Source organism: Borostomias antarcticus, assembly GCF_949987555.1.
Source record: "Borostomias antarcticus genome assembly, chromosome: 2".
NCBI lineage: Eukaryota > Metazoa > Chordata > Actinopteri > Stomiiformes > Stomiidae > Borostomias > Borostomias antarcticus.
This window is the reverse complement of record NC_140235.1, coordinates 35,751,540-35,766,659: the sequence shown is the minus strand read 5'-3', so window position 1 is coordinate 35,766,659 and position 15,120 is coordinate 35,751,540. Positions and strand designations below refer to the sequence as shown.

Here is a 15,120-nt window from a genome sequence, read left to right as displayed (position 1 = left end):
CAATAAGATGCTTCTACATTATGGAATTCAGCGACAGGTTTTCTAAAAGGCCACAAATATCAGTTTTGCAACAAAATGTTGAAATGAAGACATGGATTGACATGTTTCACCACCAGTTTATTATGTTGTTTGTTTTTCTAATCAACCCCCTTTCTCCATTTTTATGAAACAAAAACTGATGATTAAATGTCCGCACTACTTCTTGTAAAGCCAGAGTGATGGCACCGAATGAAAGGTCAGCCTCCACAACCCCAGGCAGAACCATCCCAGGAAGCCTGATTATTACTCTGAACTAGAACCCACGTCCTACAGTTCCCCTAACCTTCCCGACTTCTGACAATTCTAAGCTGATTACTTTTTGGTAAAACCGAATCTCCTTTGCCAGGGGAATGCTAAACGCCCAGGGCCCAAATTCTCACGCGGTAGAAGGAAATACATTTTTCTCCCATCAGCTTCGGGTGGATAAATGTAAAATTATTCATTGGTAGGCAAAGCCTGGGCTCTGTAAGATTAGCGTGGCTAATTGTTCTCTCAGCTCTCAGTCCAGATGCAGGAGCAAGCCTACTGTATGGGCGCAGGTGTCCTGGATGCACACCATAACAAAGAAAATGGGAACACAACTCAAATACAAAACTCATAAAACTTTTAATATATTCTAAGTACGCATTAGTGACTCATCATTTTTAACACCTCACTGGGGTCAAGTCACATACCAGCTTGCTTCAGGACCGCCATTATCTCGGTCCCCCAAAAAACAAGGATGACAGGACTCGACGACTACAGACCCGTCACCCTGACCTGACTGGTAATGAAGATGTTTGAGTGACTTGTTTCACGCACCTCAAAATCATCACAGACCCACTCCTGGATCCCTGCAGTTCACCTACAGAGCCAACAGGTCTGTAGACGATACAGTAAACATGGCGCTCCACTTCATTTTCCAGCACTTAGACTCTGCAGGAACCTAGACCAGGATGCTGGTTGTGGACTTCAGCTCCACCTTTAATAGCATCCTCCCAGCTCAGCTGGAGGACAAGCTTTCCCAGGTGCACGTGCCTGACTCCACCTGCAAGTGGATCACTTGTAAACCTATTTGGTGAAAGATTTGGATTGTGACCTGTAAAGGTAAAATACTGGGACAGAGATACATATTGGATGAGAGAACAGTCATTGGATGTATTTTACTCATTTTCATTCGCATCCTCCCACCATCAACAGTATCATGTCCAATCATCACAAAGATCATCACACAATGATGCTGGTTCAAATCCCTCCTGCCAGTCATTTCCTATGATCACGAACACACCGTCAAGTCTCACACTGACTCTCCAGTCACAGTACTTATGCAGACTCAAGCATGTTTAACCACAGCATTCTGAACCTATCAGAATCATCCACCAGCGGGCTACACACATAGCCCTTCTCCACGTCTGCTCCATAATGTACAACAACAGCATAATCCTCCCATAAACCTCCGGGAGCAACATGATGGACTGATAGTTTAGCAGTGACACTGATTACCCCTTTCAAGCAGCAATCATAGAATGAATCGATGAATTGAATCATTGAATCTGAAGCAGGACCAGAGGCTGCGAGATACGAACTGACACACACCTGGACCCATCAGCTGAATGAGACACAGCAAGGTCAGTGATGTTCCTCAGGCTGGGTCGATGCTAATTTAATTTCTTACGTTGGACAGGGTGCTGGATAATGATTTCTATTGGCTCTGGGCTGGTGGCCTCAAAAAGACTTACATTACCACAGAAATGGGGGGGGGGGTGTACTGCACATGTTCAGAATAAATTTATATGGGGGGGAGTAAAGAAATAGATTCCTATGGGAAAATGGACCTTGAAATGTCTTGCACCCATGTTTCATTAAGTTACATTGCAAGAGGAGGCAGGGAGGGAGAGAGAGAGAAGTTACACTGCTAGAGGAGGCAAGGAGGGAGAGAGAGAGAGAAGAAAAAGTGAAGTGGGAGAAAATGACCCATGCAGATAGAAAACCAAAACGCGCTCATCCTCTCCAGATCTCACTATTAATCATCTTATTTAATTGTACTATCATTGTGCGGTGACTGCTACGTTTTGATTCGCTTGCATAATCAGAGGACCCTATGTAGCCTAGCTGTCAAAAAGATCTGGGTGTAAATTAAATGATACCATTATTATACTTGTCAAACTGTAATTGTTTACCCATTCAGTTTACAGGTTTAAGGCGACAATGATTTATTGCATTGGAGGAAGACTAATAAGCTAATCTGCCTGTAAGATCTTTATTGGAGGCTTCAAATAATGGAGCATGGTGGACTGCTCATCTGTGACTAATAGGCTCAAGATCTCTGTTTGAAACCATTCTGTCACTGTCAGACATGGGCAGAATTTCTATTACTTGTATTTGAAATACATATTTCAATTAGGCTACTTTTGAGTATTTGGGAATTTGTATTTGACATGGCTGAAAAACTGAATGTAATTTGTAACAAGATACTTTAGAGCGGAGTAATTTTGTATTTTCAAAATACTCAAAATACTTTCCCTGTGATTCATAAAACATAAAATAGAACAATACATTTAGACAAACTTTGAACACTTTTTTTTTAGCAACCAGCAGCTCTATAGCTCATACATTTCTGGAGGGTTATTGGAGTACACACACTTGTTTTTAAGCCTACACTACTCACATAATCAGCATTTTCATACACCCACTCTGATGAAGAGCTAGCTTTTTGGTGGCATAGCTGGTTACTTATTTATATTTATTTATTTATTCCCCTGTATTTTGAAAATACAAAATAGCCCACATGTATTTTTATTTTTGAGGGGTTCATGACATGAGACTGCATGAGACCCTGTGAATTTATTAATTTAGAATTTCGGTGTACTGGCTACTGGCAAGAAATCTTGTGGTGGAAGCAGAAGTGACGTGTTTTGCATGTCACAATATCAGGAAGACAACAAACACTTTGCCCCGCGAATTTATCTAGGCTACATGCACATAAAAGAAAGAAGACCGGTATTTACCTGCACTGAAGCCATCCTTCCAGAAAGTCCATTGAAGTAGCTACAATCTTCCAATCCAGTCCGCTCCATGCACGTTTGTTAACATACTTTCCCCATCATTACAGCGAGTGAGCGGGGAATCGTGGGAAGTGTGGTTCTTTAAACGCAGTGCCGATTTTATCATGACCAGAGGGGCCGCCAAAGTGACGAGATATCTCATGTAGCTTTAAGGGAATCTTGGCTCCCATTTTTATGATCCCGAGTGGGTGGGGGTCAAACCCCTCACTCTGTGTGAGTGACCAATTGGTGCTGTCTATGCAAATAGGACACACCTCAATTTCCTGCCCTTTTTAAGTAGGGACCGGACAGATTCTCTCTCTCTCAAGTCTGTCTAAAAGTTTTCTCTCAGGTTCTGTGTTCTCCAAGTAACACGTAACCCCAGGATCCAAGCTTGTGCCTGACTGATGAAAATCAATCTGTATCCGTGGAATTGCTGAACTGCTAGCTAAGAGCTCTGTTATCGACACCAGGGTCTTATGGATTTCCACAAATTCTTCAAATGATCCACCTCTGGCGAGAGCAAAGCTTTTTGACGAGACATTTGAAACTTCAGAATTTCTGAACCATTTCAGTTGCTGTACACCAAGCAGCACTGAAATTGAACTCTAACCTCCGCGAATATCAACGTCCTTTGATCACGTCCTAGCGTCATCACATGATCTTTAGGTCACTTGAGTCAAGACCTCCTCCTTCAGACTGAGATCGATAAATTAGACTATTGATGAAGGTTATCTGAAGGTTATCTGTTTCCCTGTACAGAACAGGGTGGTGCCCCATACGAGTTTAATGTATTAAATCCATATTCCTTCATATTTGTGATAACCGCGGTATAATCATAAATTATACCTAGTCATAGTCATATTTCCATAGTTCTAACCCTTAGACTGCTACACATACACTCACCACACTCCATTCTATATATACTGTAGTCCGTATAGTGCATTTGTTTTTTAACAGTATATTGTAATTTGTACATTGCACTGTATTTTGTCTGCAGTTTTTTGTATTTTCACTGTTCTTTGTACTGTTTTGCACTGTCACGTCTTTGCACTCTCCTGTCCTGCACCCTGTCCTATGTCGCCTGCATTGACCCTAGTCAAATTCCTAGTACAGGTATGTGTGAATCATCAGCAGAAGCAAGAGAATAGGCCATAGCCTATGATATCTAATCATTAACCATTGGGGACATGTTAAGGAATAAAGGAAATTAATCCTAAAGGTTTCACGCTGTTGAAGCCTTTTCTTCAAGATCACCTCCCTTATGAGGCTTCTCCAAACTAACATATCTCTGGGCTGCCTCAGCATTACGTTCATCCTACATTACATTGCAGTCATTTAGCAGATGCTTTTATCCAAAGCAACTAACAATAATTGCATTTAACGTAGGAAAAGCCAATGTACTACTACTTGCCAGAACTCATAAGTGCATCTTCTTTCTAAAACAAGTGACTAAGAGCATAATCTAGTGCTGAAGGCAAAAGTGCAAGAATAGCAATCTAAAATACAGTGCAATACAATACAATGAAATACAATAAGTGCTTAGGTGGGAGGATTGTTGTAGTACTTCTTGAAGAGATGAGTTTTGAGCCTGCTACGAAAGATGGGCAGAGGCTCTGCTGTCCTGACATCAGTGGGCAGTTCGTTCCACCACTGCGGGGCCAGGACAGAGAAGAGCCGCGACCGCGTCAATCGACCGCAGGGGTCTCGGAGTGACGGGGAAACCAGTCGCCCCGAGGTAGCAGAGCATAGCGGTCGGGAGCACCAGCCGAGCAGCAGCTTTCTGGACAAGTTCCAGCAGTTTAATGGCTGACGCCGGGGCCCCAGCGAGGAGGGAGTTGCAGTAGTCCAGGCGGGAGATGGCCAGGGCCTGGATGAGTATCTGCGCCGTTTCATCAGTGAGGAAAGGGCGAATCCTCCTGATGTTGTAGAGCATGAATCTGCAGGAGCGTGTGACGGATGTGACATGTGCGGAATACGACAGTTGGTCATCCAGGGTCACACCCAGATTCCTCGCAGTCCATGTCGGGGTCACCACTGTGTCTTCAATGGTGATGGCCAGGTCCTGGTGCGGGCAGCCCTTCCCCGGAGGAACAGCAGCTCAGTCTTGTCTAGATTGAGCTTGAGGTGATGTGTCGTCTCCCACTCCGATAGGTCAGCCAATCCTAAATTCTATTGTTGCTCCTGGGTTCACTGATTGTGGTGCATAATGCCTGAGAGGTTTTTCTGACATAAGCCGAGCCACAAGGACAACGGCTCAGGTAGGCTATAGACTACAATTTCAGGGTTCTGCATATGGCACCACATATGAACATATTCCGAACAGTGTGTGGATGGCTAAATCTCTTGCACTTGTGAGTATATGTTGACACTTGATACTGTAGTACGTGGTACTGTGGTACGCACAACAGGAAACCACTGACTCGACAATGTGCCAGTATTTCTAGATAACATTTGTGTAGCCTAGGCTACTGTGACCCAAGTGAAGAATATTTAGTGCAACACATATGGAAAGTAGTTTTTCGTTGTGGTTAAGTCGTTTTGCTTACAAAGCATGCGAGTGCAGTGAGCCTGAACAGACTGCCAAGCATATAATTTCCGGCTGTCCCCTATACAGAGCACCTTCAGAAGCCTCTTCGATGTAGGTCTGGAGCATGGAGGTATTGGTCCTGAGACAAGGGCATGACTGCACGACACTGAGCTGGCCATCTGACGTCTACACGAAAGAAGAAGAAGCCACCGTTAGCTAGCTTGTCCATCTTTATAGAAAACAAATATCTATCCAAAGGTCGATATCCAAAGTTAGCTAACGTTATCTAGGTGGCTCACGCAAGCTAAAGTTAGCTTCATCTACTTTAGTAGCTTTAGCTTCCAAAACGATTACAGATGAGGCTTTTCGTTGCATTATTTTGTAGCTTGCAGCTTTCGGCATCTCGCTGATGATTCGCAAGGCATTGAGATTTCTGAAATTTCTCGTTGTATTAATACATCCATGATCAGTTTCGCCATCCATGCTAAAGCTAAGCTAATGTTGATGTTGTTGTTGGTTTACTAGTGGATGTGGACATGGTTACAGCGAGACCGGAATCAGAGAGCAGTCCACAGTACGATTTTATACTTGGTTTATATGGCTTCCAAAAAAAAGGGGCCCCATGGGTCAAAACTTGACCTAGTTTTTTACCTAGAATGATACCCAGAAAAAATTGTGTCCATATCCGACAGTCCTGGATGACATGGTCTGCGGTTTGTTCCTCGGCGCCACACTTGCACAGGATACCAAGCCCCATCTGTGCATCAATGAGCGGAAGCGTCCAACGCCAGTCCGGAGGCGATTAAGCCTCACCCACGTCGGTCTGGGTAAGTCCATCCCCGGAGGGCGAAGGACCGGCGACCGCGATGAAATGACAGAGTCTGGAGGTAAGTAAGTAAGTAAGTTTTATTTATATAGCGCCTTTCACAGCACGAATGCACAAAGCGCTTTACAATACAAATAACACATAAAAAGGAAGAAAGAGCGACATACAAAAATGCAATACATACAAAATACAAGGCAATTACGACACGGGGTGCGAAAGGAGGGGATGGAGTGCGGTGTTTGCCTCCAACTCCGCACGCCAGGTGTAGTCCGCCCATCCTGCCTCGTTGATGTTAAGATCTCTGCATTGCTGCAGGAGATCCTGTGCGGCAGACACAAAAGGGTGTCTCGACTTGAGACACCGGGGAGGCTCCACTGTTGCAGTGAGCCTGTCGTGGAGCAGGTGGTTAGGCTCCATGGCCCGGCAAGCGAGATGTGCTATGGCTTCCTGTGCAGCGGAGGCCAGTGGGCTGGATGCCTGCAAGGATGGGAAGGTTGTCCACAGGGGTGGGATGCAGGCATCCTGTCATGATGTGCAAGGCTAGCAGTAGCAGGAACTGTAAACTATATCACAGTGGTTACACTAGCTGTCTAGCTAGCACAGGTCCAGTCAACTTCAATTTCTACACTTTTGTAAACAAGTTAAACCGACAATTACCTGTCAGGATCATTTGTGAACAGCTAACATTAGCTAGCTAACTTAGCTAGCACTGACAGTTCCAGTAAGCTTCCTATTTCTACACTTTTGTTAAACAATTACCTGTCAGAATATTTGGGGAACGTACTCTGATAGTTCTGACAATTTATTGCAGAACACTGTTTTCGTTTTACCAGACGTTTTTTCTGCAGCGGATTTGTAGTCTTCATGTTGACCTGACTGGATGAATTTGGCAGCAGATGACAGCCCATAATGGTGGAAACTCTACATGCGCACCCTCTTCAGGAAGTCAAACTGTCCCCTCTTTGCATTCCATTCTTTTTGCCTATGCTGCACCGTTAGCTGTCAGTGTTATACACTCCCTTTTTCATGACGGCGCTTGCTTTCACTATCATCAGGAATTCTAACTATTACGACCTCACTCATTTTATTTTATCTTCATGAAAATTACTTACTAAAATTACATATGCACAAATACTATACAAGTTACTCATTCTATATAGACTGATACAGCCACATCCACACGTTTACAAAAGGTAAAACTTGACACTAGGTTTTCCCTTTTTTTTACTGAATTTAATTTCCACAGAAATTCTCACTTCATATTGAAATCTATGTTCATACACATATTTACATACATATTTCATCAATACCATATTTCCATCCCAGCTACACTTCTATTTCATCAATGTTCATACCCATGTTTACATACAAGCTATAACTTGGCTAGAGTAGTCATCTTCAGTAATACCAAGGAGTTGTGTCTGGGAGGTAGGATGGGAGCAGGCAGCATAGGGGCCAATCATGAAGGGGCCAGAAGTGGAACAGGCCACTCACTTTAAATACCTGTGAACAATCATTGATCACGTCACTTACTGAGTGTTCTCACATCGTCTCCTGGAATGGGAACCTCTCAGTTACACACAGGAACAAGCCGACTCAGGTGGTCAACCAGGCCAGCAAGATCACCAGAGACAAACAACTGCAATTCCAGAACCTATACAACCAGCCCATAATAAATAAAATAAATCAACCCAGATCTATGAGGACCCCACCCACCCCAATCATTCCAGCTGCTGCCATCTGGCAGGAGACTCAAGGTCCCACTAGTCAGGAAGAATGGATGCAAGAAATCATTTGTGCAAGGATATACTATAGTACAATAGGTCCCCTCCCTCCAAAGCCCAGGAACACAGAACAGTGTTTTACTGTAGATTAATTTTGTTTTTTTATGCACTTTATTTATTTATTTTTCAGTTTTTATACTGTGCTTCCAGAGTGCCAAAGACATATTTCCATTATATGTAAATGTAATGAACAAAATTTTCTTCAACAAACTACACTTATACTTTTGTTTAATTGACGAATGATTGAGAAATGTTCCGTTTCTCTTCTGGTTTGGATGAGAGATACGGCGATTTTCCTCCCGCAGGATGTGATGGATTCTGATGCATAACAATAACTTGAGCATGTAGTGCTCTTGGCACTTCGCCCTGTCACACACCACTCTGTTGCACTTACTCAGAACCTTCATACTACTGGTAAATAACCCCGCCCCCCCGAGCCATCTGTGTGTATAACTGAGGTGATGTTTTTTCTAAAGTTATTTTCCAGGGCTGTGATTAGATCAACCTGGGCCAGGCTGGGCACTTTAAGGACCGTTTCTCCTAGGTTGAGATCAGTGTACTCTTTGTAACTCAGAAATGTGTAACGTGGATCTGTGGTCAAGATGTTACAGTCTTCACAGTGACTATACTTCTCTATAAACTTGCGACCTATATCCTGTACCCAGCTATGTAAACAAGTACATTGCCATCATGGTAAATTCTGTTTACAGGCACTGATATCGGTGGCATCATCACACTCAGCAGGTCCAGCACACGCTGTGGAAGGACACCTTTAGTGGGGTTAACAAGAGACGGCAGCACAGCATCACTGCTCTGAAAAAACAAAATAAATACAAATCAAAATTGAACATACAGGTAGCACTACATCTATTACAAATGAATATACAGTACAAGTGAATTGAACGATAGCACCAACAGTGGGGCCTGAGCTGAATAGCCCTACTGTAGAGGATCCTCAGGGTACTAATCTTAAATTATAATTGTGAAGACATACCACTCCTCTCATCTGATATCCTGGATACCTTCTCCTGGCTGCATCTGAGCACTCTGCCTGACCACCCAGATTCACACTCTCAGGTTTACTAGAAGGGGTGATGGGACAGTCAATTGGCTCTTCTTGAAGTGTAATAAAACACATTGTGTTTTATGTTTTAGTGTTTATATCATTGTAATGCATGTACAGTATATGGTGTAAAAAGAAATCTGAATAACCTCTCCATCAAAGTACCCTAAAAGTGCAGTAGTACCAAAGATACCTTACCATGAACGCCCAGCTTGTCAGTATCTGACCTGGTCCATTGGCTCCTCCATGTGGTCACCGGCAGCTCTACCATTGGAATTCTAGCAAGCACAGCTGTGCTCGTCCCTGATCAGCTCAGTGTTGATGACGACCTGGTTACTCTCCTAGGAGGTGCACTGTATGTGCTGACCTGCAGCAGGAAGGTGTCAAATGTCCTCCTCACAAATGGTCTTGTCCAAGTTGTTGAGCGTCAGACCAGTAGGTACAGCCCAGTATTCACACTCAAACTGTACAGAGTCAGAGCTGTCATAGTAACCACCACGACCTGAAAAACACACACACATAATAAATATAAACTATTACATTACACATATGTGATAGTAGGCTACATAACCTTTATGTTTGAAAGAAGAAACTGAGCAGTGTCGCCTGAGACCGTCTTGTCCATCTGGAAATGACTGATGTGATGCCTTTCTGTATACAGGACAGATAAAAACCATGTCAGCCCAAAGCAAGTCTCGGAGCCATTCCTGCTAGTTTACAATGGTTAACTGTAAACTGGCAAGAACTGTAAACTGTAGGCTATTAGTGGTTACACTAGCTAACTGTATAGCTAGCACTGACAGGTCTAGTCAACTTCAATTTCTACACTTTTGTGAACACGTTAATCAAACATTAAACTACAGTAGCTAGCTAGCCAACTTAGCTAGCACTGACAGGTTCAGTAAAACTCAATTTCTACACTTTTGTGAACATATTAAACAAACAATTACCTGTCAGAATCTTTGGGGCAGAGGATGACAGTCCATAATGCCGGCAACGCTACGTGAGCGCCGTCTTCAGGTGGGTGCCAAAAAATCACCTAAGTGTCCCCTCTTGGCATTCCATGCTCTACGCTTGTGGATCATGTTGACTAGGAACTCAGTTTGACGTCATCATCATGCTAGCTAGCCAGCAGTAGTCTGTTCTGCTGGAAATAGTCATAACACTGACTCTGGTTTAGTTAAATACTATTAATGTTTTAAACATTTATGTGCCGGAAAAGAGCATTAAGTCAATGCTGTTTAAATCGTAATTGTTCAGGTGAGGTTTTGTTTATTTAGCCTAACGTAGTAGATTAGCAGGTTAAGGTAGCTAGCAGCTACTGTAGCTACGTGACAGACAGAACCCAGGACATCTGTTGAATAGCTAGGTAATGTTACCTTTAGTTTAGCTTGTATTATTAACTTTATGGATATTAGCTAGCTAACACACGTATTTTAATGCTTAATTACCTAGCTAGTTAGATATGCGAAATGTTGTGGAAAACATGTCCTACTGTAGCTGTTTGCAAAGTACTGTTACAGCTATTTACTCTATGAGTCAGAATAGCCAGATTGTGCCTTAAAGTTTAACTCGTTCCTAGAAAAGCGAAGGCAGTTCTTAACATACAATGTTTGTTTAAACTGCCTTCTCAGATTTGATGATAATTCAAGAATGAAAACAACTCGCTAATAAATCGCACTAGTGTGTAAAGTTGCAAACGTAAATCAGTTAACCACACATCCATAAATCCTAGAATGTCCATTCTATAGCTAGTTGTATGACCCTGTGCATCATATACACATGAGCCATGTGACGTGGCTGGGAGGTGCTTTATGTTTTACTGTCACGAGTGTTTATAAAGAAAGAGCTTCAGCTTCTAAACATGAACTAATGTGCTTTCAGCTATTGACATACTCTCTCCATACACACAGCTCCTGCTCTGTTATGATGCCCTCACGCAGTGCTGTGGCCACTGGGATACCCAGTAACAAAGTCAAGTACTCCAGACTAGCAGATAATGAGGATGGTTACATAGATTTACAGGTGAGACATGCTACATCATCACAACAAGGCTTTTGTTAATCTCAGAAAGCCTGGGCTATCATTGTGTCTTACAGAACCAAAGGGGCTTTAAAACAAAGCCCCGCCCCTCTGATTAATGTAAATTAACAGTTTAAAATATCCTATTAATCCTATTAATTTTAGTTAATCCTAATCAGTAACAAGTCTCACCATTGCTCACTGGGGTGGCTGTAATAATTTGATTGTGTTGAACTTTTTTATCCAACAGTTCAAGAAAAGCCCACCAAAAGTTCCCTACAAGGCAATCGCGCTAGCAACATTCCTCTTCCTGATTGGCTCCTTACTGATCATAATTGGAGCCCTCCTCCTGGCTGGGTCTATAAAGGTTGAGGTAAGTTCATATCCACAGCTCTTCTGCCGCCTGGTGGCAGGAGTGGCGAATTTGTTAGTGACCAATATATCAACTGGCACCAACTTCACTGCTGAAATGATGAGCTAAAATGGACTAGAAACTAACACATACATCATAAATGCACTAGAAAGCAACACATATATCATCCATAGCCACTGTCATGTTAGTATGCAATCATCATGTTAGTATATGCAATCATTTTGATGTTCAGTTTTTATTTTATTTTCACTGAGATTTGACCATAATTATGTACAGGGGAGTGCCATTTGAAACTGAGATCATTCCTTTCGCATTTGTGGACGTCAGTCATGCGGCCATTAAGGACAGACGAAGCAGGTGTTTGTGTTGAGCGATCGGCCTGCTCACCGCTCCGGCTGCAGAGTCGTCCTGTGTGGTTTTAATGACCGTCGTCAATTGAACACGTGTCAATGACCTTGGTAGGTCTTTGGGGCTGATGATAAGGAGCCGAGCACCTAGTCAGTTAAAAGTTAAAGTTAAAGTCCCACTGATTGTCACACACCTGATTGTGTGAAATTTGTCCTGAATGGTAGGGAAAACACTAGACATACACCCCACGCATTGATGTTTTTAATAAGCCCAACAAACAAAGGCCTGTTAATATATTTGAAGTCACTTCATTGAGATTCAAAGTGAGTGCCTTGGCTTAGATTTGTTTAGCCTCGTCCCCCATGGCGCCATATTTCCATTCGTTCTCAACGACTCAAGGGTAGCGAGACAAAAGACTGACTTTATATTAGACCTTGGTAAAATTGTAAACACGCCAGCGCTTGATTGGCTTTGCCTGGCACAATTGAACCAATAAACGAGTCGACTGCGACCTTGCCTAGGGTGCTCTCCAGGTAGATCCAACGCTCAAAAGTGCATGAATGGATTTCAAATGCACTCTGAGACGACCTGTTAGTGACCAAAAGTCGAGTACATCAGGTGAAATTGTCTATTTGAGCAATTCTTTTCCAGAGTGATGTCATTCAGTGGATAAATGCTGTTGTGTTTGGCTGCTAGCTGGCTGGCTAGAGATCAGTATGTTAGACTCAGAGCACCTTCTAGAAACCCTTACTAAGATGCTCTGGAGGAATTAGAGCATAACAAAGTAGTGCTTCCTCCTGCAGCCCAATCCTACATAAAGTTGATGACTCAGGATTGTGTCTTATTATACATGTTTACATATGGGGGGTTGATAGGGTAAAGGAAACAGTCTGTTACTTACTCTCGTGTGAAAGGTATGAAGATTAATTTTGAACATTATGCTTGATGATCTTTTTAATTTTTTTTTCAGAACCCGGACCGTACTATTCCGGTCCTCATCATCGGAATACTCGTTTTCCTTCCTGGATTCTACCATTTGCGGATCGCTTACTACGCGTCGAAGGGGTACCGAGGTTACTCCTATGATGACATCCCAGATTTTGACGACTGAGCCAGTCATCTGTGAACATGACTCAACCGCCAGCCTGTCCGCTGGTGATAAGGAGGGTCTCTCCTCCAGCTTGCATGAGACTGTCCTCTGCTGTTTACCGTCGGTTTTTCCCAGACTGAGAAACTGCATCACTAAGTGACCTAATGAAGTAGTTTATGGGTTTTTGGGACAGAACTTCACCAGTTTCAGTAGTCTCATTGCTGTCCATATAAAGTTGATTCTTGCTCAGGCTAGTGACTGATACCAGTGTATATTTAGATAAGCTGCCCAACGTTGTGACCTAATAGGTCATAGAAGATCATAGAAGGTCAGTCTAAGGGTCATAGAAGTCCAGAGAAGAATCTCTCGATTTACTTGGTCAGCAAAGAGCCGTCAACAAACAGCTGTAAAGTTGCTTAATCAGACATTAGATATAGGTCAGTCCCCTAGTCTAATCTGGAGGTGGGATCAGGTTGATGCGGCATAATTCGGTGGCCAGGCCACTGCGGCAGGACACTGCGGCAATATGATTTATGGCACAAGACTTGTCTCTCATGATAGGGGCAACCTAGAATGACCAATCACAAGTTGGAACTGATCACTGTCCAATGGGACATGCAGGCATGCTGGCCACACCTACTGTAAACAATATATAAAGTGGAGACAACTGATGTGAATGGCAGCTTTATTAGCTTTATTAACTTGGTAGCTTTGTAGCTTTAAGCTGTTAGCTTTAGCTTAGCTTAGCAAGCTAGCATGTTAGCATGCTAGCTCACACCTGTTGTCCACGCTACGCTACTCTAACTTCAACGTCATGCTACTCTACTCTGCTGTCACAGTATTGTAAATTGTCTATTCCTGTTACGTAACTGGTTTGTAATAATATACGTGTCAAAACTATATTGGACCATGCCTAAAGCTTGGTTACTGTATTATGTTTTGATATGCTTATTCTTTGTTAAATAAACATCAGAAAGATTTCTCTTCTCAATATTCATTAATCAGTAAGGTTTTAATTAAGGTTCCCCACATCACTAACTTCTCTGTCTTGGTTTTATTGCTGGAGTTTTAAATTAAATTATGCACTACGCAGCACTATGACGATAGCTATATATAATTATATTATAAATTAAATATCTGCAGTATCTTATTGCAACTCTCTTACCTTATCATAATTCATCCATAAATGATTTATATGAATGTGAGATATTGTTGTAAACTTCAAGGAGAGATAGTGTAGGACAACGGATAAGATAAGACTTTATTGATTCCCCCAGGGGGAAATTTGGTGTTTCAGCAGTTGAAAAGTTACAAAAAGTTTGGAAAGAGAGAAGACATAAGATAAGGGGTGGGGGAGCAGGGGGGGGGGGTTATCAGGGACTCTCTATATAACACTATGTACAGTAACTGTGCAGTATAGGATAGAATAAGATATACAGTATATGTACCTGCATACATTCAGTCTGTATAAATATAACTATACAAGTATATCAGTCTAGGACTACAGTATACAAGTCAAAGAGTATACATACATACATACATACATACATACATACATACATACATACATACATACATACATACATTCAGGCTGTTTGTGTCTATCAAGTAATACACATGTATACATACAGTATACTTCTATGACACACGTGCTCAGGCACTGTTATCTGTCTGATGGCCGCTGGCACAAAGGAACGTCTGAACCGCTCCGTATTTCACCTGGGTGGGATGAGCCTGTGGCTGAAAGTGCTCCCCATCTGAGTGGCTGGTGTTGGTCTTATAATAAAACATTTGCATTTTCATAGTGCCATTCCAGATGCTAAAAGCATACATTAAAAGTGGTTGGACTTACTGCCAGATGATGAGGGAGCAACTTTATACGTCATGCAAACTGAATTATTTAACATTGAGGAAATGTAATTAAGGGCTATTGACACATGGGGGCGCTGCATAGTGCATACTGTAGTCTGACTCTAATATTACGTGGAATCGCTGCGCTCCGCATACTACATACTGTAGTTG

The 15,120-nt window shown here is 42.5% G+C and overlaps 1 protein-coding gene across 2 annotated transcripts; it reads left to right on the top strand.

Annotated features, from left to right (window-relative positions):
• Positions 1-10,388: 10,388 nt before the first annotated feature.
• tmem230a (transmembrane protein 230a) lies at positions 10,389-14,058 on the top strand. Of its 2 annotated transcripts, none has more exons than XM_084461586.1 (4): positions 10,389-10,525; positions 11,179-11,290; positions 11,538-11,660; positions 12,979-14,058. In XM_084461586.1, the coding sequence occupies exons 2-4, from the start codon at positions 11,192-11,194 to the stop codon at positions 13,117-13,119; spliced, it is 363 nt and encodes a 120-aa protein (XP_084317712.1). In that variant the 5' UTR covers positions 10,389-10,525; positions 11,179-11,191; the 3' UTR covers positions 13,120-14,058. The 2 variants fall into 2 exon arrangements, with proteins under 2 accessions (XP_084317712.1, XP_084317713.1); XM_084461587.1 differs by lacking the exon at positions 10,389-10,525 and adding an exon at positions 10,555-10,634.
• Positions 14,059-15,120: the final 1,062 nt, after the last annotated feature.